Source organism: Excalfactoria chinensis, chromosome 5 (genome assembly GCF_039878825.1).
Source record: "Excalfactoria chinensis isolate bCotChi1 chromosome 5, bCotChi1.hap2, whole genome shotgun sequence".
Lineage (NCBI taxonomy): Eukaryota > Metazoa > Chordata > Aves > Galliformes > Phasianidae > Excalfactoria > Excalfactoria chinensis.
The window spans coordinates 42,563,530-42,590,545 of NC_092829.1; the positions used below are offsets into that span (position 1 = coordinate 42,563,530).

Here is a 27,016-nt window from a genome sequence, read left to right on the forward strand (position 1 = left end):
TGAGTGATACTCCGTTTGTATTTTGGCCTGGAGTGCAAATTTGGTTAAGATCTAATTCGTATATATACAAATACATATACATTGTATATATTTAGGGACGAATGCTGTCCTCAATTGGACCAGTACAAATCTACCTGCAGTGATGTAACTGAGAAGAACAAATTGACACCCATCATATAATGGAGCATGTGTGTATATTTATACAGCAAATACACCCATAACCAAACATGCAGAATATTAAAATGGGTGCAGTAAAGCTGACTCGTTTTTCTTTCAAGTCATTTTCCCAACAGGGAAGGCACTTAGGAGGTTAACAAAGAGAATGGAAAGCAAGTTGACAATAGGGAAAAGGAAGAGGCAAATGAGGTTCAAAAAAAATCGACAATCCCAGGACACAATAGACCCAGAAGCGCAGACATGTGCATTCCCTACAATACTGAAGCAAGTGAACTACGGAGCTGCAGCAACCCAGATACAGAAGAAGAGAAGCGCTGAAAGAGGGGGTGAAAGTCAGAAAGAAAGAAAAAGAAAGGGACAGTGGCCTCAGCTACTAAGACAACCATGTGCATCTAGAGGGAAGGGACCCTTAAAGATGCAGTATTCCTTTAAAAAAGACATCATAAAGGTGGACAATTAAATGCTGAACAAAAATTTAATGGCCATCAGGATTAGTCGTCCTTATTTTGCTGGGGATCTCTTCACTGCCTATCCCTTCCATTCTTGTGGCTGTACACAGATGCAGAATTCAGTTCCTCTCATTTTCATGCCACTGAAGTCCCTCATTTTAACTGAGTGAGAGGAAGGTGAGACAACAGTGAATGCGATCTTTCAAAAATCAGCCTGGCCTTTCAGTGAGGAGGTCCACAAGGGATCCCTGTGACTGCCCTATCCTTTTCCTCCTGTAGTCTGAAAAACAGTACCTTTGAGAGGGAACATGAAAAGCCTGCATGTGCATAAGGAGTTCCTTCAGTGGCTACTGAAGAGTCATCTCCTCTGCTCCCAACACAGCCTAACAGCTGCTAGAGAAGTACAGAAGGATGATGACATCTGAAGGACCCTTCTCACACCACAGATGCAAAGGCATCTCTCTTACTGGACCTAACTTTCAATTACTGTGAAAGAGCTAGTCTTTGGAGTAGTTTCACACTAAATGCTAATGCAAGAAGTGACGTGTTCAATAACACAATCTATGTACAGGGGAAATCGGAGAGAGGAACATGTCGATGGTATCAGTTTGAGGAAAACTCAGCCACTAAAGCCTACGTAACCACTATTTCTTTATGGTTATGAAACTATGAGTTTTCTAGTGGTATCTAATGGCAATCCTTGTACTTAGGTTGCCATCTTAAAGAAAATGCCTCACATACATGATGGACAATCATGTGAGTGCATGGTATTTGAACCTCACTGTGGCATGTTCAGGGTTTGAAACACTGCCCACAAAGGACTCGTCTGCAAAAGGCCAAAACAGAGACTGTCCTTAAATCCTGTAAGTCTTCCTTGGCTTAAACGCCACATTTATCTTTAAGTAGAAAAGCTATTAAAGGGAAAAATGGAAAGAAAAATGGCTAGCTGAGTACTCAGGTTGGTTCTTTTAAGGAATTCTTTCTTTTTGAATCAGATGGAACAGTCCTAAATATTTAGCTGCTGATTTTGAATAAGTTGAGTGTTTGTCCAAAATGTATGAGCACTACGTTATGATGAAGAATTATCCATAGGGATGACGGTTTTTGACATTAGAGAACAATTCTCCTCCTCCAAAACCAGAATTTTAGTAATTCCATGTCCACTAACAAGACTCCTCATAAGTCTGAGGGTTTGTTGTTGTTGTTGTTAATGGACCATATGAGACCCTAAATCTGGTGGCCTGTATGTCTTCCACTGTGCCTGTAGTCACAGTTGAGAGCTACTCTTCTTGTTACTCTCCAGAATCTGTCAGACTGGAATCATCCTCCAAAAGCCCCCTCTTTCAGTCACCTTTTCCTCTTGTGTTCTCTGATGCAGCCAGGACAGTCTTAAAGAGTTTGTCTCATACTTAATTTTTTGCTCCTATCAGTCAAGATTCCCAGCATTCCCTATCACTGCTCTTGCTGACTTGGTTGTACTGCTGTTTCTAATGCTGAGAATGGAGCACTCCTGGCTCTCCCAGTTCCAGTCTTTCCCAAAGCAGTTCTAGCAAATATAAATTCTAGTCTGGGTATCCTAACTCATGGTAGAACTGATCTAGAAGTAGTAACAGGATAACATTGTAGTGGGGAAAACAGTACATTCACAGGCTGCATTGGGGATAGCCTCAAATGTGAAGTATTGTACAAAACTGTATGTAGTGTGGGCCTGTAAATATCCCACTCTCTTTGTTTCTTTCTAAGAAGGAACAGCTATGTCCCCATACAGAGAAGGTAAGTACTGCATCTTTAAGGTCTCAGCAGTGAGGTAGAGGAGAGGAACATATTGTCAGTGTTTATACCTTTCTTCTTTGTTGAATTTGGGATTGGCTTCAGAGATATCCAGGCTTTTACTGAACATTGTTTTACTATGGCAGGAACAAAGCGAGAAAACAGAGTTACTAGTGTGGACATTTAAAAAAGAGAGTCACCTGAAGCAATGCTGGACACCCAGCCCCCCAACCCATCCTCCCCTTTTTAAGCAATGCACTGAAAAGTTTATTTTAATTAACAGCTATGGGTTAGGCCTACATACAGCTAAAGTTCATAATCTCCCGTGGACTTTAGAGGTCTAAGATGACTTCCCCCAAACATACTTGTAAACCCTGCTCTTCTTTCTCCAGTTGAAAACCCAGATACAGTCTACTTTTGTCACACTGTCCAGTGCATACAGAACATGCCTGAAGGCATTAATAGCAAAAGCACACATTACTCAGATTTCTCTAGAAGATCTCAACACTAATCACAAGCAGGAAAAGGGTTCGAATTAGGCCATAGAGCCCCTTTACCACTCACTCCCAACTCTTCCCCATATCTTTGGTCTGAATCCCTGAAGCTTACAAGCAAAATCCCTTATGCTTTGCTAAAGGGGTAGCTCTCCACAATATGTTTCACTGGTAATGTGCTCGACTGTTTCACAGAACACAGCTTCCCAATGTTAGCTAATCTTTCACGCAAGCTATCCACTTCAATAACCAGAAGAAAATAAAATAAAGCACATTTTAGAAGTTTTTAACCTTTTCCAGCAGAGCTGGTGAAAATTTCTGATATATCCCCAAAGGATTCTTATTCCTACAGTATCCTAATTTGTGTATGATTTTGGCCCAAAGGATGAATTAGATGGTATTAAACTAAGCTCAGAATCTACCTCTTTTCTTTTGACAATACAGTGAAATACCAGAAAAGCAGATTCAAGTGAGATGCAACTATGAACCTTCTAGGTGGACAGCTAGCAGGGAAAAACAAGTATCAGGTGTCTGTGCACATTAATTTTGTCATTCACAGTCAAAGATCCACTGGAGACCACTTGGAGAGGTCAGCACAAATATTCCAAGGTGTCAGCAAGCTCAAAAAGCAGAGCTTGTATTGAATTCCTCTTACACATTATTTAGAACTAAGCCACGAATTGTCTGTTTTTTACCTAACACTTTCTCAGCCTGTATGACTCAAGGCTGCCAAGTTTCAAATCTCAGTGGAAAGATGTGCCCTTAAACAAGCCCAGACCAAATGCCTGTAGAGCCCCCACTTGGTTACCAAAAGCACAGCTCATCACACAGACACATAAAATCAGAAGTTATAACATCAATCCCCTTTTTGCAACAGAACATCCGTTTACTATTGGGAAAGAGGACATAGGACTAAATCAGGACACACGGGTGTGTTCTGCCCATGGTTAGAAGAGTCTGCCACCTGGTTAGCTGAAGAAAGAAGCAATGGCTCTGTGTCTCCAGATGTTTGTATGGGTCATTTACGTCTAAATAAGAAGCACATTTCCACAGTCCACCTCCCTGTCCTCCTAGTATATTATAGGATAAAAGCACTGAACAGTCATCTATCCAGACCAAAAAATGCCATTCTTAAAAAAAGCATCCAATTCTGGGATCTGAGATCTAGCACTGTAAAATCCACTCTCAGTGGGTCATTTCATGGAAAATAATATGCTGCTAGCCATTAAAAATCCTTCAGTCCTGGTGGAAGGCACTTGTCTTTTTGTCACTGACTGCTCTGACAGATGGGGCACCATCAGCAATGCATTGTCCCCAGACAATCCCCATGCAGTGGTGTTTGTTAATGAAGCCAGTTCATGTTATAAAAGACTGTGTTGCCAGCAACACAAAAAGTGCCACTGTCATCTGTGGAAGTGGAATGGCATGAGTTATGGATGCTCAGACATGGAGTAAAATACTATCTTCCCATCAACCCCTTCCAAAACAAGCACTACCAAGCTCATCATCATCAATCATGGTGTTACTACATCCCTTCCTCCACCCTTAATCACACCTTTATGTCCAACCATGTATTATGTGGTATGCATTTCCCTGTATCTCTTTTGTGGCTGGATGGTTTTACTTCCTACTTCAAGCCAAAACCCTTTCTTACTCATGTCACCTGGACATGTACCTCCAGTGCTCACACTCATCTCAGATCTTTGACTTCCAATGCTTTCTCATCCAGAATTAAGTGAGGTATTTAAAAGCAAAAGATATACTTTGTATAATGAGACACAGTTTTGCTTCTTCGGCATTTCTGAATTCAAAGGCAAAGCTGAGAGATGGAAGGTTTCAGTCCTCAGAAAATCTCAGAATCAATCTAACACATTCTAGGCTGGCTGAACAGGAATGGATCATTATCTTCAACTGTTCATCTCACTATTTCCTATTTGTTTTGCCCAGCTGGACAGTTACTGCAAACAGCTGCAGAGTACGACTCAGGCAGCTTCAGGGTGGGGGAAAGTGATTCACCTCTGTCTGGCTCATCTCTGGGCAATTTATGGATCATATATCTACCAGGTACTAGATTAAACACTGGAAGTTGATTAAGGAGTGAGCAACTGTTTGTCAGTGTCATCTCCATCCTTATCACTTTGATGCCTACCAGGAACATTTAAGAGTGCACACTGCCCTGAACATTTCCTGAACCCAAACATGAAATATCAAAACAAACCACACACCCAAAGACAAGTTTCCAACAGTGAAAACTCTTCCTGGAAGTCTATCTCAAGACCACACATGCAGTCTGAAATCAGTCATAGAAAGATTCTGAAAATCACTTTCTCCTCACTGTAGACAGAATTCTTAACAGTTGGCAGCAAAACTGTCTAGAAATTCTAGGGGTCTCTGCACTGGAAAGAATTCTGTGCTCTTCACTCAGTCAGCACAGGGAGTTTCTGAGCAAGCATAGCAGGCTCATTTTGAGCAGATCTTAATGGCTAAACAAAAATAATCATGTCATAAAGCTGAAACAGAAGTTACAGCATCATCAGCATATATAAATGTGAAGTGTTAAGTGTTCTTTAATACTGATTGATTTATACAAGTGTAAATCCAAATGCATGTGCTGCCTTTAGGATAGACATAGCGACTGAGGAAGCAACTCCCATGGTTCACACAAGTGAACTTCTACAGTTCTCTTATTTCATCAGAACCTGTCTTGAGGAAACATCATTTTCTTCTGCTGTCTCTCCACACCAATAACACTCTCTCTGAGAGAAAAGAGGTAAAATTACACAAATTTCATCAATTCACAGATGTGGTTATTTATGTGGGTTGGATGCATACTGGCTCTGACAGTACATTTTAAAGGTATCCACAGATGCCTGCACAGGGCCTTCCAGACTCCACCTATTCTAGCAATATAGAGGGTGAGGTTCATCTCAATTTCAAGTGCCTAAGAGCTAGGCACCTATTCCAAAAGCATCATCATTTAGATTCCTGCTATAGGCTATGGAGACAGAGAAGAGCAACTAGAGCTTAATTTATCTTATCTAAGACAGGTGGGACAGCAGACACATAATCTAAGATCTCCCAAAGACTTCATCTGTCCCCAGTGCCTATAGTGACAGCCTGTGTACCTAGCTTAGACTGAATCCCTACATTCTGAACAATTAAAATGAGGTGAGATGAATTTTGCCCAAAGGACATAGCAGTTTCCTGAGCAATAGCTGCAAGTGAACAGAAATCTAAAGTTCCTGGCAGGACTTCTGTTCCTGTGTGAATAAGCGCTGCTGGCTGCCAGACCACATTGTAAGTGTGCTTGGAAGTTGTTATGAGTGGTGCTGTGAATAGAAGGGCTCCACAGCTCCTCTGTATGCATGACATGTAAAAGGGCAACAAACCCAGACAGGAGGGACTCTCAGCTCCCAGGTAAAGTAGGGACCCACCTCTGTCCATGTTGTGCCATTTCAATAGCTCTGCGAGCAGGGACCGGGGAGCCGCCATCTGTCACACTGAGAACCTCCATCGACTTCCTTTCTGGTCGTCGCTTCCCATGCCTGTTCAGCATTGGGGAGTCCACACGCTTCCTGGGGGGATCTTTATGAAAAGAAAACACTGTCAGCTGAATTTGGCTGTGACTTACCTCACACAGGTTGGCTAAATCCTCTCTCAAAAATCTGGCTCTCACACCTCCTCTAGAGACAGCTATCTTGGAGATGAACGTTTGCACACTCTTCCAAATCTACAAGCATTAAGACCTAAGTTGCAATCCATCTGCAGAGAGGAAGAGTATTACTACTGAATGTATGAGCACTGTAAAATAAAGGTATGACCAAAGCACGGACTGCACAAATTACCTTACAAAGCTGATAACAGTAATAACAAGATAATAGCACAGGCTATAGCAGAAGCTGTTAGACAAAGTATATGCCATCCAGGGATCCTTGATATGTAGTCAGGTTTCTACAGCTTGCTTTCCATGCCCACGCTAGCTAGATTAAATGGAACACAGGGACATAAGTACACTCTAAATTCAGACTTGTGTTAGTCTCTGAAAACATACTCTGAAAACATTTTTGCATCTTTAGTATTAGATCTCAGGTTTTCCCTGCTGTGTTATATGTTTCCTCCTTCAGCATTACAAATTAAACATTCTGGACTACCTGAGATAAATCTCCAATGAAAGCTACTGAAATCTATCTCAGAGGTCATCATATCACTTTTACTGCTGTAGTAACTGAAGTGCTTTATACTTTTTATTGTATAACATTTCTATGAGGCATCAAAGTGCTACTTTCATTTTGCTGAGTGAAAACTGAGTTATAAGAATGAGATACTTAAAGGCATTTCATTCCTAAAGGTGCAGACAAACAATTACTGCAGCTCTGAGAAGCACCTAAATTGCTCTGAAAATAGTCTTTAGATACCAAATTGCATGACAGCAAGTGTTCCAAGGTGACTTGCCAAACCACACACACCTCCATGGTGATAAAGGGAAACAAACACAGACTTGCTGAGTTCCTTTAATACTAATATATCTGATGGCATCTAAACAGTAAAAAGGAGGGAAGCAGAAAGATTTTCCTTGCTTTGGTTGGACTGTTTGAGTTGCCTGCTTGTATTTACAGATATCTTTTTAATTTTATCAGAGAGTGACTACCCTTAAGAAAAAACATCCTTCAACTCTGCAGTTACAAAGAAGCTCACAGCATTCGGCCCCTTGGGCTTCTTTCTCTGCCAGGATTTCTTTCTAAAACGCTATCACTACTGCATAGCCAGATCATATTATTTTTATGAGTCTGCCCTCCTCAGTCTTGGCCTATTTGCTTGCTTATTCTCTCTTACATCACGGTGCTTAGAATCTGATTCCAAAAGGAAGGGCTTATTCTCGAAGCAATGAGCAAGAGCAAGTACAACCCAAATGAAAATGAGACGGTGATAGAAACTGAACCCATTACCATATAATGCAACTATTATTTGCATTAATATAATAATTATGTTAAAAATGAGTTAGAGAAGAATAGCTGTATCTCACTCTATTTCAAGCTATGTTCAATAATAGAAAGATGGTAGAAAACACTAGCAAGAAGAACATAGAGTGCATAAAACTACACAAAAAACCAGAGATAAACCTAACAAAGCAGTGGTACTTCAGCTGCACACACAGAACCAGTCAAGTGAACTGGGACAAGGTTAGACATGTCAAACTCCTGCTCTCCAAACACAAAGAACAAGGGATGATTGATCCTTTAGAACAACTGTTAAAATGTTTGTAACCCATATAGAGAGTTAACACAAAGATTTGCAGAAGGATACCACCAGACACTATAAAGGAAAGGGGAAGAGTGCAGCTTAAAAAGGAAGAAGTAGGAAGAAGATGACACAGAACAATGAAGAGCAAAGATGAAGAAAGTAAAAAAAAAGGAGATGAGTAAGCTCAGACTGCATCAAGGTTAGTTAATAATAGAGTCTAAATAATAAGAAGGAAAATGGCAAGAGAAACAGTACATGAAAAGAAAATTTTAAAGGCAATTTCATCCATGCATGTTCAAAACAAAACAATTTACCAAATGGAAATTCAGCCAAGTGATGCAAAAGTGATGGTTAGACTAAACATAAAGTGGACAGTAAAAACAAGATAAATAGGATTTGAAAAGGAATGAGCCAAAGACTTGAACAACAGCATTTTGTACAGGAAGCCTGAGAGAAGGATAGCAGCCAGAAGGACTATATGGGAATCAGCAGAACAATTAGGAAGGATAAGGAAATTGCTAACAAGCTAAATTATACTTTTATATCAATCTCTGCTGCTCAAGATGTTGGACAATATTGATTTCCAATCCATATTTTAAACTAAGAAAGAGAAGAAATGAGCAGAAGGATAAGGTGCTGAAATGCATCGATAAATTCAACAACAGCAATTCACACGGGTTTGATGGAAAATACATCCAAAAGTTTGTATCAGTGTGGGAGAGCTTCTAGTAGTGGTATTTGATTCCTCTTTAAAATTGGCTACAAATCTATACTACGCATGGCTGAAGGCAGCAAGTATTGTACATATTTTTTAAAGGCTTTAAGTAAGAAACCACAGGGTACCGATTCTGTCATCACTGTCAAATCTAAAGATACTAAAGTACACAGTCATCCTCCATAAAGACTAAAGTGGTGGCATATAAGAACAGTTGGAGATTTAGCAGCAGTACAGGAATTAAAAATAGGAAAACCTTCAGTGCACACAGTTCTGTTCTTGAGTCTCTGGAAATACTTCACAGGGAAACAAAAAATTCAAGTCCCAGTCTAGATATGTGATAGTTCTGGAGATGTATTTTCCTCTTCATATCACAGAAGTGAAGACATTCTCAAGGATTTTTACAGGGAAAGAGCCTTGGTTATAATATATAGAGAGTCATCCATCTGAAAGGCTGGAATAAAAAGGTTCAGTTTCTGAGTTTGGATGAGACACTACAACCTAACAGGGCTATTCTGGATGAATCTCCTTTACTCTGATTTATTAAGAATCTCCACTTCACATAAGCCTTTTGCTCAAGGAAACATCAGTTGACGTGTATGTATTTTACTGAGAGATTTCTTATTTCCTTGTTTTCAATAAAAGGAATTAGAACTGGACTCACAAGATGGTGAGGGCGGCCTACTGCTAACCCTTTGAGAAAGCTTTACATAGCTGAAACATTCAAAGGAGATATCAGAAGAGAAAGTGCTAGTCTAAGGCAGCTAAATCTTTATTTCTACCTACATCCATCCATTACATGATCAAATGTGGAAAGAGGGAGGAAAAGGCAAAATAAAATGAGATGTACATTTTTGTTGTTGTTGTTGTTGTTTTTTGTTTTGTTTTGTTTGAAAGAACTCAGGCAACAAACAACTCTCATGAATGTGGTTTCTTCAAGCTGCTAATATTATATCCATTACCTTTTTCCTGCTCTTCTCTGTTTGTGCAAAGCCATTGCTAATGGCTAATGATGAGATACTCATGAGAAGCATGACTGCTCTTAATTAAACCTTGCCCCATGTTCTCAGAGATACTGCTGAGAACAGAGGAAGTAGAAACCTCCTGTGGAACACAGAAGACAACTAACAAACACTCAAAGAATAATGTTCAGAGTCTAAAATGTGCCGATGCCGCACAATGATATATTCAGAGTAATGTTTTCCTGATGGAGAACATCATCATCCCTTGTACAAAAAAAAAAAATTCTGGAGTAGAGAACAGCACTTCAGTTCAACATACATTGCCATGTGGAAGAAAGATATGCAATGTATTAAAGGCACAGCTGTGTATTCACTTACATGCTGGATATGAAGACTCTAGTCACCCTGCTTTTCTTACGACAGTAGCATTCCCAAGATAAGATGGTGTCTTTACATTGCAGGATAATCTGTGTGAGTCAAAAGCCGATGAGTGAAGTGCAAGATGACAAACTGCACTGAGCAAGGGACTTTTGGCTGGAGCACCCATGGTAAGCACATTCACCCCTCTTTGTGAAGATGCTTGATAATCTCTGCAGCTCCATCCAGGTAAGAGTTTAAAGAACTACTCAGAATTTCCATGTAAAAATATAGGTCCAGCAGCCTGGGACTTTAATAATGTAATAACTCAGTTGAGTATTAAAGAACTTATACTTTAATACACCACTGTCCTGTAGGCTTGGGAGATTACAGGCTTTCCAGTTAAAGAGCATTCTGCCTTCAAATGAGTGAAATACAAGACCTATAAATCACAGCTCTACTATATAAAAATGCTATTTTGGGCCACTGATAGACGTGACTATGCTTTATTAGTTAAACTTCTGTCAGTATGCACAGCACGAGTCACTTACACTGTTAGCTCCTTGGGGGAGCATTTTTCCAGTTGTCTATCTATATTAATGTAGTCCTCGGTGATCAGCAGTACTTTAAAATACTAACAAAGAACAATTCAGGAATAAAATGGTATCACAGGAGCTTTATGATATATATACATAATCCTACTGCATATTAAACTTTTAAAATCCTTTTAAGATAATCTAAAAACATGGTATTATAATGTATGTACTATAAACAGGTAAGTGATATTCCAATGGAGGATGTGTACATGTAAAACTTTATAGAGATGTAATGAATGATACAGTCTTACTAACAGAAGTCCAGAAGCAGCATCTCTGCAACCATGCACATAGATTAGTAATAAGAAAATTCTACCACTAGACTACATTGCTTCTAAACCTCATCTAATTGCATAGAGGCAGCTTGTGGGTCTGCATTAAATTTTTTTAAGACTTCTGGCTCAAGACCAATGTGGATGTTTCTGTGCTTTGATGGATATGACCTGAAAATGAAGCCTTTGAGTTTAATCACAAAACAGATCTGCCCTCCTTTGGCCACAGATCCTCACCAATGATGTACACTGTTTCGGGTTTGAGGATACGAAAAAAAGAGGGCAAAGAAGAACTAGTTGAGAGAGGTTCATGGTGACAGAGATCGTATCTTTGGTACCTATTTCATTTCTAGGGGGAAGATCCTCATCTTCATGACTAGGATATCTCTCCTTCCGGTCAAGCAGAAGAAAATAAATCATTTTCTCTTGGTTTTCTCTGAAAAAAAAAAGGAAAAAAATCTTTAAATTTGAAGGAGAAAAAAACAATATGTAAACAAACCCTTCTTCTCAAACAGTTACAGTTATTCTAAATAAATTGGAAATAGCCATGTATCTGCAAGCTAGATGTACAATTCACAAAGCTTTTGAGAGCCTTGCTGTCTCAAACAAGCAGCTTGTGAGAGAAGGAAATACAATTCCCCCATCACACATCTGGAGTAGAGGCACAAGACAGATGAGGTAATGTATTCACACAATGTCCAAACCAAGAGTGATAACAAGACAGCTCTCCCTTAAGAGTTCTTTTCACTACATATCCCTCACAGCACACCAGGACACACCAAGTCTCAGGCATAGCTTGAAATAAGTAACAATTTGCCAACAAAGGCATATCCAACACAAACAGCAGCACTGATGCCTCTCCATTCAGACTGCATGTCCCACCTTTACATGAAATGACCACATCTGGAAGCAAGAGAAGAGACAGCAACACATCTCCGCTGACACACACTGTTAAGAAAGGCCCAGTGACTTCTTGCTTTCTCTCAGCAGTTCACAGGCCACTGGGCAGTCAGAGGGTGAGGCATTGATACAGGTCCCTCACAACCACAAACAGATCAAAGCCATCTCCACCTTTCCCCAGGACAATAAGCATCCCAACCCACAGAGACCCAACTGATATTAAGTCTGAGCAAGTGCTTACTCTTCTGACAACAAGTCCTGTAAGAGTTTATTTCGGTCACGGAAGCAGCCTAACGAGTGCATGCTATCTAACACGTCTGGATCAATATCCTCCAAGGAAGGGAGAGAACGAATCTGCACCTTTCGAGGGATTGGTTGCTCTGGTTCTGGCTCATTCTTACCCCCTCTGCAGAGAGAAGAAGACAAGAGAGAGAAATGGGGAAGGGAAGAGAAGAGAAAAGAAACATGAGTTACAAATGAACCTGTATTCTGAAACACAGCCCACAGCAACAGATGGAAACAGCTTGTTCAATCCCCCCCTGAGAGACCAGATCTCACAACCAGACAGATACTCTCTTCAGAAGAAACTGCCATGAAGGCTGAGAGTGATCAGCACCTTGTGGATTTGGGTCTTTTTGTGAGAAATGCCTGCATTCAGTCAGAAAGGCAGTAGGAACCTCGCTTATCAGTGCCCTCATAATTTACGCAGCTGTTCAGCATCCTTATGCCAAACATTTATAAAACACTACAATGATTTCAGAGACGCTGTCTCATCAGTCAGACCTCAGGCTATCAGGATGAAAAGTGCAAGCTGAACGACTCCCTTTCAAAGAACAAGCTGTGAACAAACCTTCATTCCACCAGTTCTGATTACAGCAAGCACTGCAGCCATTTTGTACTTCCAATGTGACTTAAGAGATCTCACTGTCAAGGTTCCCATTTCACAGACTTCAAAGGATTTGGAGCAAAACCACGCTTTTTATTTACATGCCAAAATATGACAACCTCTGTTTCTCTTTAAAAAAAATTCTGACCCAAGTGTGATGCCTGAGGTCTGCGGCAAACCTAGGAACACACCATTAGTGGCACAGCATATTACTCTTCTAAAAGTAGTTAACACAGCCTTTCTTCATAATCCTCTCATTCCACTCACCAGACTCAGGAAATATTGATTACCCATTGCAATTAAAAGCTCTGGCTACAAGAAACAGGTCAAGACAACAGGATACCTCTAACAGACTGAATAATATATATTTCAGGTACTCTGACTGTCCATTGCTTTTGTTTAGCTGGCCAAGGAGCAACTTATGTCAACTCCATACACCTAAATACTTGAGTTTGATGTGATGTTCTGTATGATGCTGAGGTTTTCATACCTTTGGGTGAGGTCCTCCCTTTCCATTACATGGTGTGATTGTGTGACAGGTGAGGCCATGCTTTTAGGGTGGACAACAGAAATTGGGAACAGCTAAACTGCATCAAATGGCAGTCTGGACAAAAGACTTCCTTGTAATACTGGCAGAAATAAGGTAAGCACAACTTCTAAACATACTCGCAAGGCTTAAAGTGCTCTAGGCTCAGAAGCAAGCTCTCAAGCATTCACAAAAAGCAGCTCCAATTTAAATGTAACCCTAAATTTTCTTGAGTAGGTTAGGAGGGAAGTAAAATAATATCATACATAAAAGCTCAAGGTCTCAGCTCCCAAAATACAGCTTCTGATGCCTCCATGAAGTCTCACAGAAGTCTCTACATCTTGAGAAATGATGACAGGGTCCTGAAATCTAAGAGCTAAATTGGGAAATCCTGTTCAACCGAAGAAATGTCTTACTCTGTGAGTGCCCTGTCTTCAGGAGGTAACTACTCTGGCAGCTGGTTATTACTTAGAGCGTGTCAGGATTTAGCTCCCAGCAGGTAAAAAGCAAAGACAAGATCATAGCTTTGCACAACTACAGCCAGCGATGACCTTGTCATTAAGATAAATTCTTGCAGGACATACCTTTGGACAGCAGCTGAGTGGTTTTGCTTTCTAATGATCTGGAGATCAGTTTTAGAAGGAACTGACTTCATTAATCATTTATTACATTAAAAGTAGAGGTCTTTGAGGTAATTTGAGATATTAAAAAGAAATTACAGCTTTTGAAAATTCACAGAAAACCCAGGTTTCCCACTAGTTGTCTTAGTCTTCAGCAAGAATCACCTGCAATCATCTTTTATAACCATCAGCTTGGGTGCCATTTCTGGAGCACAACTTGTTACCTTCTATGCAATGAAAAGTGTTTTTTCCTTATGCCTGGCACCTGGTCAACCTCAGACACAGGCAGGAATATTCACACCTACTCATCAGGGACAAGAAAAATCTGCAAAGAGGTGCCTCCTCATTTGGCAGTGCATTCAGTCCTTCAGGAAACGAAAATCACCAGGTCTCTGCTATGATTGGCACGCCTGTATTGCCTGTTCCATTCCCAGTCTGGTAGAGAGTGACAAATTTGTTGCATTTCAACCCACACAGACATCAAACAATGTCACCCGATGAATACTGCAAATCACGTATATTTTTTAAAGTCTTGCATGAATGTAATTGCTGCTTTAAAACCCTGCCTCTTTTGTGAGGAACGGTGCATACAATGGATGTGATTCCAGAACAGGGCAGACTTTTTCAGTCTCTCCATGAAATTCTCTTGTGAACCTCATTGAAATGCACATTCACATCAGAGCAAAGTAAAGCAGCGCTGGTACCACAGTTCTTCTGATTTTTGTAAATTTGCTATCTTCACAATGAGGGCAATAAGTCAGTGCTAGAGAAGCACGTATTTACTGAAGCAGTTCATTTACTTGCCTTCTTGTTTTAATAAGAGTAATAATAATAAAAAAGTGAAAACAGCTGCTGGTTGTTTTTTTGGTTTTTTTTCTGATTTATGATAACCTGTGATTGAGGTAAAAATAAATCATTTCAATTAAAAAAGCTTAAAAAGCCTCACTGAATTCATTTGGGTGGGAGAGCAAGAAGAACTGGAGGTTGGTGATGAAAGGTTTCTCTTTGATTTCTCTTTTTTTTTTAGGCTTGTGAATCATTATTTCAACTTTTGAGACCTTTCTGTCTGGTGAGATTGCAATTATTTTTTTCCATAGTTTCACAAAAAACTGACTATTTATTTGAAGCATCAAATATAATGACCGATCACGTTCTGAGTACAACCTCCAGGTCAGCAGCTTATATGACAAAGACTGAAGACTTTACGTTCGATAGTAGTTATAAATGAAATAAAGTAAAATTAAAGATATGAGCAAAACAGCCACAGCATCAAACACTTGTAACCGCTTGTTCTCTGCCAGCATCAATATTTCCAGGCAAAACGAATGCAAAGAGGCTGTGAAACATTATCAGATGAAAGTAGTGGAGTTTGGAAGGTGCTAGGGTTATTCACAGACTAAATTTAGGCAAAGGAGGTTAACTTCCTTAGGTCAATCCATGGCCAGTAGGAAAAAAATGAGAGAGAGACTCATTTAAAAAGCTATTTTGAGAAGAAACTCTGCTTTAGGCCATCTGAACACTCTTCTGAAGGAGCCTTTCTCTTTCTTCATTGACTGTACTGAGAGCACAGGGGGAACCAGCTTTTGCAAACCTCAATTTCTACTTCTGAGAACAGCATTAGATGTCATTTCCACTGGGGCTCAAACCTGTTCACTGTCATCAGAAGATCTGAACTTCATTAAGAAGCACATGAAAATGTTTATGTCTACAATAAAAAGTATCTGCCTAATTGTGCACGTGAGCCTGAGAATACAATATTCCGATCAGCGAAAACCTGCAGGTAAAAATCTCAAGGATGGTTAGAGATAAAAGCAATCAACAATATTTAATTTTATTTCCTCTTCCACTTCTGATTAAGGCACAGAGAAACTGAAGTCAGCTGATTTTACTCCATGAAGAAACAAAGGGGACCAACTGTCTAGCCTGGTATAAACAGATTTTACTTCTGGAATTTCTTGTCAAGCATTACAGGAGAGCTCATTCAGATTTACAATTAGAGAGATCCCTCCCCCTCCATTTCTCCTACATTTATCCATGAGAACTAAACAAAAAAAAACTTGCAGCAAACAAGATTCAACTCCTTCTCTGGTTCTGGAAGGTGCCACGTTCCCTGGTAACTGTAGAGAATGTGAAAAAGCCACAGGCAAAGTGCTTCAACCATTTCAGGTGAGCTAAGAACAAAACATGTTATTCTACAAACTACTGAATGCCCTCGGGTCCTACTGAAGTCATTGAAGCCAGCAACTGAACGCTGCCCATAAGACAGATTTAGAGAAAACAAAACAAATCAAAACAAAGGTGTTTCTTTTTCCCAGTGACAGGCTTAAATATCAGTTCATATCATCCTCAAATATTTCCCAAGAGCAATGAGAGGAGGATTATGAAGGTAGGACTTGCCTTATCACCCACACAGGGAAAGTGTAGGTATGCTGACACCCAGAAGCATGTATCAAGGTATCACTTCCTTATTTAATATCCTCAGGTTAATTAAGTTATCATGAGTATAAACAAAAAATGTTGTTTACTTAGATTTATTGAAATACTGGAAGGGATACGCAGAGTGCAAGGTCACTTCTTAAAGCCATCAATCTTCCTTATACCCAAACCACTCGACAGGTGCATTCTTTTCTCACAGACCTCCTGCTTCACTGTCAAGACTGCTGCTTTTAATCAAGTCACAGAGCTACTCTCACATCAACAGGTTACAAGGTCACAAGCAGCCCCTTAGCTTGCTGTGAAGAAGGATCAAGGATTTTGAGACCAATTTTCTTGTTCACAAGTACTTACTTATCAATATAATCGCTTTTGTTTCTATTTCAGAGAAAAACCAAGACACCAAGAAGGAACAAGTAAAAGCTTTCTTGTCAAGAAGGTATTACAAGGGATTCTCTGTATCACTTGAAGAGCAAACCAAGTGTGACTGTTATTAATTATTTTTTTTAATCATGGTCACTTTGGGGTGTATTTTTAGAACAGCAACCTTCTGGACTGAACAACTTACCTCAGACAATTGTTAGTCACTGTAAACAAATTTACTAGCTTGAAGCTACAGAGATGAAATTATACTTGGAGCAAAGGGTAAGAAGATCACATTAGATGCCTTCCTGTTCTCTTCCCCTTTCTCCACTTGTGTGAAATCTGCTCTCAAACTCCATTGTTCTCCCTTCAAACATTCATAGCAAACCAGCTTTCATAACATGATCAATAGTTATTGCATGCAAAAGTGAACTTAAAATGTTACTTACATATACCATATGTGTTTCTGAATATGTTCTAGCTGCAAAGAAAAGAAAACAGGAAATTAGTTCTGCAAAAGGTAAGAGGAAACTCCGTAAGACATCCCCACTCAAGACTTGCCTCTATTAAGAACAAAGTCTACCATGCCAAAGCTGGACCCATGCAAATGGGAGTAACTTCTCACTGAATAAAGATCACACTCATCCTCACCCACCCCAGAGCACATGAGGCTGTAACTCTGGAAAAGGGAACAAGGCAGGAGCAAATCCCAGGAAAATCCATAAGTACAGCGCTTCACAGGCAAATGTTTTGGCTACTTGTTTTTCCCTTCCTGCTTCCTTCCCTTCTACAATCCAATTGAAGCTAATAAACTGCTCCCCTCAGTATGTACATAATGCTTGACTGTTTACGCTAAAAGGTCTTTCCTAGTTTTGCTTTGGAAAGAGCAAGAGAAGGAAATAAAAACTGCAATAGGTAGTATGCATGAACAAAACAAAGTGTGCACCTGTGACATATTCTGCCAAGACCTGTGCTTGCTAGGCTTCACATTTACCATTAAAAAAACTAAAGACCCATTGGAATAGAGTTTCAGTCAAAAAACACTATTTATAGTTCCAGCACCTTGTGTTTAGGTTTGAATTTATTTTGCTTCCTTCTTTCCTGCTTCACAAACAAGCATTTTATTATGTAATGAAGAACTGACCAAAGCTTAGCAGTGGCTTTGTCCATCTATGTAAAGCAGACACCAACAAATGTGCTACATGATGACCACATATTTCACAAAGGCAGGGGGAAAAAAAAGCAACAGCTTTTTCTGAGAGAAATCCCAAACTGTTCAGATTACAGCAGAACAGCAGAATCTTCCTAACCCAGTCATTTTCTGAAGCATTGTCGCAACAGAAAAGCAATTTTTATTGATAGCCAGAGATTATTCATTATAAGGATGATATTTCTTGCTTTCCCTTTATGAAAAACCTTTGTACATGCAGAACAACGTGAGACTCACTACTAAACAGACTTCTGTTTGTGCAACATGCGAGCGAGCAGCAGTGGAGAGCTGGAAGGAAATTCAAGCTATAAGATGAAACCACAGGCCCATTAAACCAGTCCGAAAGAATGGAGACAGCTGCCTTGCTATTACTTTCCACTTCAGTTCAGAATAATGAGGATCAGGGAAAAAAAGGAAAAAAACAAAACAAAACAAAACAATAGAGGAATAGACAAACAACATTTCAGAGATAGAAAGTAAGTGCTCACTGCAGAGAGTAGAGGATCAGAGGCCTCCATACTATGGAACAACAGCTCCTTGCCTGGGAGACCCAGAAGATCTCATGTCTGCTTTATATTAGATCATTTTTAAAGTGAGACAGGGCTTATATCGAAACAAAGAAACAAGGGAATACAGATTAGAAAAGCTTGACAGAAGGTGAAACCTGTGTGTCCTGACATCACGTGTTTTCCAGACATGGGAACTCTGGTAGTTGGACTAGAAGGGAGCACAGGGCCACATCTGTCTTTTTTCTTATTACTGTTCATTCGGGTGTTGCTGTATATGACACAGAACCCCAGACTGCAGGCCTCAGCTCTGACAAAGGAAGCTCCCTTCCCTTCACCACAGTCTCCCCTATTAAGAAGTCCTTTCATCCCTGCACTATTAAAAGAAGGGCAGAGTGTTCAAGACACACTGCCATCTCCCGAGTGGTTTAATTCAAGAAGATAATGTATATATCTGTGCAATCATATCTATCTATATATGTTCTCCTCCTAGAGATGCACTCTTCTTCCTCTTGGTCTTTGCAAATTGAGGCACAAACAAATTAGAAGAGACTATTCCGTATGCCTTTCACAGGGTAGAATTTTAAAATGGTTAGTTATCAGGTGCATACTACAGCAAGAATCTGCTAAGGAGTGAACCTCTTGCTTTGTAAAACCACTCTGTAAGATCACAGAATTCCGGGACCTCTGGGTCCCTCTGGCCCAGCAGCTCCAGCAGAGATGCCCAGAGCTGGCTGTCCAGGCACACATCCATGCAGCATCTGGAGACCTCCAAGGAGGACACCCCTTCACAGTCTCTCTGGGAAATCTATTCCCGTGCTCCAGCACCCACACAGCACAGAAGTGTTGCCTGATGGTCAGAGGGAACCTTCTGTGTGTCAGTTTGTGCCCGTCTCTTGTCCTGGCACTGAGTACCACTGAAAAGAGACAGAGATGCATCTCTGCTCCTTATTTCCTATACACCACATGGAGGGTTAGAGATATTAATGATTTCAGACAAGATGCAGATGATACAGCTAAGCGATGTCCAAGTCTCTTTCATGCTTGCTTCTTCCGCTGCATTTTCTGTCTCTGTGGGTCACATTTTTCTTTTTGACTGCAATATGCAGAAAAGCAGCACTTCATTCTGCAAGTCAGAGAGGGGGAAGAAGAAGGGCCACCAGTTTCTGTGTTAGTCACAAACCCCCTGGGCTCCTTCAGAGAAGATGTCAAAGAGAAATCCCTTCTGCCCATTCCTGCTGACCAACCTCCTCCGAGCTAATGATCCCACAGCAATTTCTAAAAGAGAATCCCCCTAGCACTTCGATATACATTTATTTGAAGGGGCATGAGAGCTCTCATGTGAGAACACAATGGCTGTTGTTTACCTACACATCGGCAGCTCCATCCACATCAAAATCATTGCTGTGAAGTACTCAGGGACACCCCAGATATGAACGGTACTCCACAAAACCAATTTCTATTCTGATTCAAACATAATTGCATTGAAATATTATTACAAGTGTGTGCTTGCTGCTGCCAACATCTTCACTGCTTTTTTAAAGGTAATTAATTAATGCTTTGTTGCTTTTCATCTGTATTAAAGTGACAGGAGGGTTATGGGAGGGCGATTGGTTTTGACAAGGAGAAGTCTGTATGCTTTTTACTATGCAGTGCAGGGGAGGGAGATACACAGTGGGAGCTAATCTCACTCCTCCTGCCTTCATTTAAACACAATGTTTAAGTGCATGTAAGTGACGAAGGCATTTAACAGCCCTTCCCAGAGGGTTCTTCTCGCTGTTTGTACATGAGTTTGCCAAATTTAATGCCATTTTATGGAAGTTGTTAAAATGCTGCTTCTAACATCCCCCAGCCACTGCAGGCAATTGCCTCATGATGCCATCTCTGAAACATGCTCAGATCCATTGCACAAGCACAGTCAGAGGAGAGATTCTGCAAGCTAAAATGCTGCAATAGAAGGAATCGGGGAAATCCTTCATAATGGTTTTACAAAAAAATACCTCCTATACATATTGACCTTGATTACTGAAGTTCCATTGAAGACCCACACTCATAAATCTACTTTGATGAAAAACTGTACACGCTCATCAGAAAAGGAGGTCTCCTCCCCCAAGGAGCTTACGTCTAAATTCTTAGACAGGGGACAACAGATGGAAACAGACAGGAAGATGGAAAACAAGACAGTGCGGTCTACATCCTCAGCACTGATCTCAGCAGAGTGGCTGCCAAGCTGAAAAGTTCGGACCTGCAGAAAAACTTTCTCAAAGTCCAAAGATAAGGATGAGGGCTTCGGAGCTTGAACTCATGTCAGGTTTCAAACTTCCCTGTCCAGAAAACACAGTTTCAAACACATCTATGCACTAAATCAACCTACACCTCAGATAAATCTTCTTCAGTAAGATTCTCTAGTCTGAGCTTTAAACTCACCATATAATGTCAAGATACAGGCTTTTCCTAACCAAAGCATTCAAGCTGATTACACAAACAACAGCAGGAGAACCATCACCTCCACCAGTAGCAGCAGTCGTACTATAGCAGCCTCCAGGGACCTCAACAAGAGCAAGATATTGCTGTGTTAAGTGCACATTGCAAGAACAGGCCTGTGGCAACCGAAAGCTTACAGCCTATATACATCAACTGGACAATTGCTTCCACTCCACAGGTGGAGAAGACAATGTGAATGATGTGATAGGCACCACACCAAAAGACCTAGAAAAATGAAGGAAGCAGAACCTGTTTTCCCTCAGTTGTTTTTTCTATTGTGCTTTAGAAGTTAAAAAGCAATAAAGATAACATCATCAGAGCACACGCTAGAGTCCAGGAAAAGAAAAAAAAAAAAAAAAAAAAAAAGAACAGAAGAGAGGAGACTGAAAATTTGGGTAATTTTACTTGACTAATATTTCAGCTTTAACATCTATGTGGCCATCCAACACAAGTCATTTCATTCTCGAGCAAAATGTCAGCACTGGGAACAATAACAGCTTTATCACAATCCCTGGTTCTGCAATAACTGATGTGCTCTGATCCTACTTGCTGTACATACACACTTTTGACAATGCTCACTCTTCTTTAACAGTAAAGTGGACCAAAGCTTCTTGCTTCTCCTCTTTACCTTCCTGTTTCTGTGGAAGAAAACAGCAGATAATGCAAATGGATTCCACCACAGGAACTGTAATTCTCCACTGCAGAGATGCTGAGTCACTGGAAACCTCCAAGGAAAACACATTCACTTTTCGAAGTGCACACAAGTGAAAGGAATCATACCCTGCAGTACTGTGAGCACTGAGAGCTCTCACTGTCTTCCATAAGCCTTACTAAACCTAAAACTAGTTCATTTTTCCCTCCTGACACTACTCCCGCTATAAGGCTGTCCCCATATCCCACTGACAGGACTAGAATGCATCTTTTCATTTCCAGTCTAGTTGCATGTAAGGCTATTTGACATACATCTGTTTTTGTGCCAGTATCTTCCTTCAGTTTAAACCTTCTCTCCCTGGTAATTACCTCCAGTGCATATGTGGATGACTAGTACATTCTCCCTCAGACATCATGTAGGTAGACTAAGTCAAGCTTTTTTAGGCTGTGCTATTCAGAGAAGCTCACTCCAATTCCAACCACCTCAGCATTCACTCTTTGCAGTACCGCCTGTTTGATTTAATCCTTACTGAGCACAGGCAGTCGGAAATACCACACCCAGCAGTTCGGGGCTCCTTCTGCTGAATGAAAAACATCGATTGTTTTACCTAAAGCATGCTTAGCTGAACAAGGGCAGCAGTCAGACACATCTGACTATCCATCTTTCAGACTATATAATACACACTGAGCGTGAACCTTATTCCACCAAGATGAAGTCCTCTTTCTATAAATGAATCATATGCATCAAAACTTAATGCCAACTTCTTAAGGCAGGAAAGGGCTACCAACAATACTTCTGAGTGCCCCCCCCCTCCATTAATTGTCTCAAGCTGTAACACTGAAGCCGAATGATGACAGTTGAACGTGAAAGTTACTTCTGTTTTTGTTGATCATTTTAACAGATGGACTGGGGAAGGTGTGGGTGTACTGTGAAATGGCAATTACTGCAGTGGGGGAAATGCAGTTGGATGAAAAGGAAAAAAAGATACACATGAAAAAAAGAAATAAAGCAGAGCAGGGAAGAGAAAAATAGAAGAAGAAAAATCCCTGTGACCTTATAATCACTGTTTTTCTGCAGAATTCACCAGTAAGATACTGAACAAATGATCACTACATCAGCCCTTACTGTACCCAAGCCACAATTTCGCTCACATTTTTTATATAAATATCAAACTGATTCATTAGAGATTTTCCAGGAATAGAGGCTTCCAAATAAACCCATACTTATATCCTCCTTCCTTTGCAGGACACAGCTAAAATAGAATTCAGATCTCTCCTTGAAATGAATTACATATTCCTAGATCTTGTGCCGTAAACAAAGAGCACCATTCAGCCTGGCACTCTAAGTAACCAGAACGCTAACAGCATAGAAAGGGAAGTGTGACAGCAGCAGGGACAGCAAACCAAGAGAGCCTACAATAAGGAAAACAAGATTGCAGCTAGTAACAAAAAGCTATTCTTCTTCCTCCGAGCTCTCAGCTCTTACATGCATTTTATTTCAAATTCTTATTCACAATCCACTGTTGAATACTTGTCAATAACAATCTGATCCTTTTTTCTTTTTCTTCTCCTTAAGGAAACAAGAGCTTCTTTGTGATCAAGAAAATGAGGGGATCACTATGAGACCTTGATTTACCTTAACATTTTTCTCCCCCGTGTATGTACAGCCTCTGCTATGTCACACAACTTCAAACCTTCAGGCAGTATTAAGAAATTGGAGTGTTCTCTGGCAAAATTAAATCCTAACAGTTTGAAGAAGATCTGATGTCTGATGATCTGTGCTCATTGGCATACTCAAGCCATCTGCACTAAGATCTTTGAGAGAAAAATAAGAATGTTTCATCTGTTCTCTATCGTGCTGGTTTCCTGAGCAAGAGCAGCAGTCTGTGTATATGGGAGGCAAAAGGCAGCACACTCATCCTTCACGGTCTTATCTATCCATCTACTGTGGACCCTACCCTCTATTGCCTTACTGCCTTGTTCTATCCAGTTTGTGAGGTAGGGGATACTGTTGGATTTACATTATGGAAAAGAAACAGATAGAGAGTGGCTTAGTGACTTGGACATAGAGAACAGCTCTCAGGTCTCAGGATACAGCCCTTGCCACTGCAGCATTCTGTCCATGAAAATACTTGGGGAAAAATAATAAAATTGTTTTCATTCTTTCTTTAAAAATCTAATGGAAAAGGGCTTTTAAAGTGCCTAATGCATAGATTTGATTTTATATCAGTGCTACTCCTTCACTGCAATGTCACAGCTACTAGGTTTGCAAAGGCAAGGATACCAGTAACACCATCAAGAACTTCTCACCTACATCACCAAACAGAATATGACCTCATTTTGTAATGAACAAAATAAAAACCTGGCTGCAGCTGCCAGGTAATACTGTAAAGACAGTTGTGAGGGGAGTTTAGGTCCACTTTTTAGCAGACAGGTGCCTGCATCCCAAAAGCACCATCACAGCTGGTGAAGACTGATGCTGTTGTTAGCAATCTCTACAGAGAGGCCAAGCACTGATCTGAGAGTTTATTTATAAATATTTTAGCAGACTGAACAACCAGGAGGAGTTTTAAATTTACATTTCTTTATACATACTCCCACTCAGAATCTGTGAGCTTAGTAGATCTGCATAAAATCATCACCAGAGCCTGACAATAGGATTTACAAGGGCAACGTACCCATAAAGGCTGAAGCCTCCACTGACAAGCAGGCAAGCTTGCTTTCCAAAATGATTTTAACTGCTAATTTTGTTTTAATTCCCCCAAACATTAACACAACGTTAATGAAGGATACAATCACTACACTGTGCTCATCCATGCAGGCTTTCAGTCGTAGTGATGGGATATAGTTACAAAGATGCAGTAATGGATGCCTAGAGCTCAGCACTGTGGGCCTAATCGTGCTCAGGGCACAAGATGAAACAGCAGACTAGAAGGCACCTGCTCTGAAGGCTGCTAGAGGATAACACAGAGCACACATAGGACAGAATACAACGCAGCTGTGTGGCTTGAAGTGAGATGTCGCACTTTTGTTCAGAAATGTAAGAAGAGCATACTGTGTTTAACACCAAAGCTTCAAAGAACAGTCCAAATTGTTTTGACCTTCAAACAATCACATCACGTCCCTGACAAACTGGCACGGCCACTAGGAGAGCCAGACTAACCAGGCGGATTCCAAAATGTGCTAACGGGTCAGTAGCACTGTGATCAGACTATGAGGAGTCATTCTAAATACTCACTGCAGCACGTGGGGAAGAATTCCGAAGATAGGGAAGCAACACAAAGGTAATTAGGCCCCAACATTTAAAAGGGAAGGTGACTAACCTCTTTCCAACGTCTCCACCAGTTTCACTCCTACTTTGCTCAGGAGGAAATGCACAGGAAAGGCAGTAAACCAAGTTCCCTTAGCTAGTCAGCTGCAACTGAAATGAGGTTACAAACAAAGCCTTGATCACATTACTTACAGCAAATGCTTCCTTACCGTGAGACGTTTCGAGGCATCCACTTCAATCATCCCCCGCAAGAGGTTCTGACAGTCTGGAGGGATAAAATGTGGCATGTGGAACACTCCACGTTTCACCTTCTCCAACAGCTGCCGCAAGTTGTCGTCATCGAACGGCAGGGCACCCTGCAGGGATGTGAGGGATTTGTGGATGGGAGAGGGCAGGGAAAGGGAGTTGGAGAGGGCAAAAGAAGAAAAGCCAGGATAAACAGAGATAAAGGAGAGAAAGGAAAAGAGAATGTCAGCTCATAATGAAGTATTACAGTAAGTGAAACAATCTTTTCATCCACTGAAAATAAGTAATTTCTTAGTGCTGGTGTATTTTCTCCAACATAGGGAAAAAGCAAAGGATACGGGGCTTTTTTTATTAAACCTTTAATTAGAAAATGACTACCAGTATAAAGCATAATACATAATATGAAATTGCCTTTCCAGGCAAATTCAGCAAAGATGCATGTATTCAGTTAAATTCAGCTCAAGCTTTTGATCTGCTGGTGTTCCTCCTGGGCATACTTTCACTGCAGCAATGTTTATCCTTTCCTTACTTTTAATCTTCCTGAGACACATTTATTGCAGACACTGGAAAAGAGGTGAACAGCATTTGAGAGACTTCCAGTGAAGAATACCCTTTTACTGACGGAGCAGTGGAATGACACAGCTGAAAAAAAGAACTCTAACCAACATTAGCCCTTTGGAGGCAGCAGCTGTTCTACCTGGCTAACGTACTCCATCCAGTTCCCACACTGCAGTCAGGTCATCAGTCCCTATTGCTTCCCCACTGCAGCTCACTTACATGAGTAGCTAGAAAATTTTTTAGCTCAAATTTCATTTTGAATAGATCGTCATCTGACCACAAAAAGCAGCAAAAAAGCCTATCCTTGTTGCAAGGGCAAAAAGGAAGAAAGCAGAAATCTTTAGGATAACTCTGCTGACTGAATTCTTTCATAGCAAGTATGCACCTTCCTTGATATTCTCACTTCCTTCCTCCACTACATGCCGAGCTTCCTTGGCTTCCAGGAAAGGTTGTGGGAAGTTGCAAGCTGTCAGCTGCTCCGATAATGAAGCTTTCAGTTGTTAGTGCTGGCACTGTTCTTACTATAGTGAGTACTGCATCTGTATAAGTAGGCCTGTGTCCATGGTTTATTGGGACCAACAGCTTAATTTACAGAAGCCTTGGAAAGTCTACCTGATGGCAACATCTACTGGACGCTATTTACTGTTGTTCATTCAAGCAGCCATGAAGAAAGAGCCTCCTTGTCTTCCACAACCAACCTCTGGAGTTACCTACTTTTTTCCTTATGGTTCCAGACTTATGGGAAAATCAATTCCAATAGTTCAGTACTTTGGCTAACACAATTTAACCCACGATGGAGTCAGCAAAGCTGCTTTGTACAATTTCCTGAAGGTAACAACTACAGCTCTTTTATTACCACCACCTGTTACTACAGCTTGAGACTTTTTGCAGGGTTTTTCCTGACATAATTAACTGGAGAGCTCTGCACACTCTGTCAATAATAGACTCATTTCAGTCATTTTGCAGGCTTGCGTATATATGCAGAAACTGATGAAGATGCTTCCCAGCAACAGAGGGACACCAAATCTTGGCACAGAAGCCATATTAAAAGGAAAAGTCCACTCCTACATTTCCCAATCATCTTGCCGACCTCTTTTGCCTTTTCTTAAGAACCGAAGATGTCACAGTAGGAGCTCATTTTGTAACTACTTTATCAACCATGAAAATAGTTGATTAGGAGCAAGAAATTATCAGTGATTTTTTTTTTTTTTTTTTGAAAAAATATACTTTACAATAAACATAACAAGTATTTCAAGCCAAACTTACGAACAGAATCTAACTTCAACCTTTACTTTAATTGAACAAGTGCTTCTGCCAAAATAAAATATT

At 40.5% G+C, this 27,016-nt stretch overlaps 1 protein-coding gene across 16 annotated transcripts in view; it reads right to left on the bottom strand.

Annotated features, from left to right (window-relative positions):
• Nucleotides 1-27,016, bottom strand: part of BRSK2 (BR serine/threonine kinase 2) — a 291,630-nt gene that overhangs the window by 40,278 nt on the left and 224,336 nt on the right. For 11 of the 16 annotated variants that reach the window (XM_072339337.1, XM_072339338.1, XM_072339327.1 and 8 more), the window contains exons 8-13: nucleotides 25,093-25,239; nucleotides 17,211-17,242; nucleotides 12,175-12,339; nucleotides 11,372-11,469; nucleotides 6,325-6,475; nucleotides 2,468-2,533 (exon numbers count right to left, since the gene is read on the bottom strand). In XM_072339337.1, the coding sequence (XP_072195438.1) occupies nucleotides 2,468-2,533; nucleotides 6,325-6,475; nucleotides 11,372-11,469; nucleotides 12,175-12,339; nucleotides 17,211-17,242; nucleotides 25,093-25,239 (659 nt within the window). The remainder of the gene's footprint in view (nucleotides 1-2,467; nucleotides 2,534-6,324; nucleotides 6,476-11,371; nucleotides 11,470-12,174; nucleotides 12,340-17,210; nucleotides 17,243-25,092; nucleotides 25,240-27,016) is intronic. The other 5 variants (XM_072339334.1, XM_072339336.1, XM_072339335.1 and 2 more) reach the window with 1 other exon arrangement.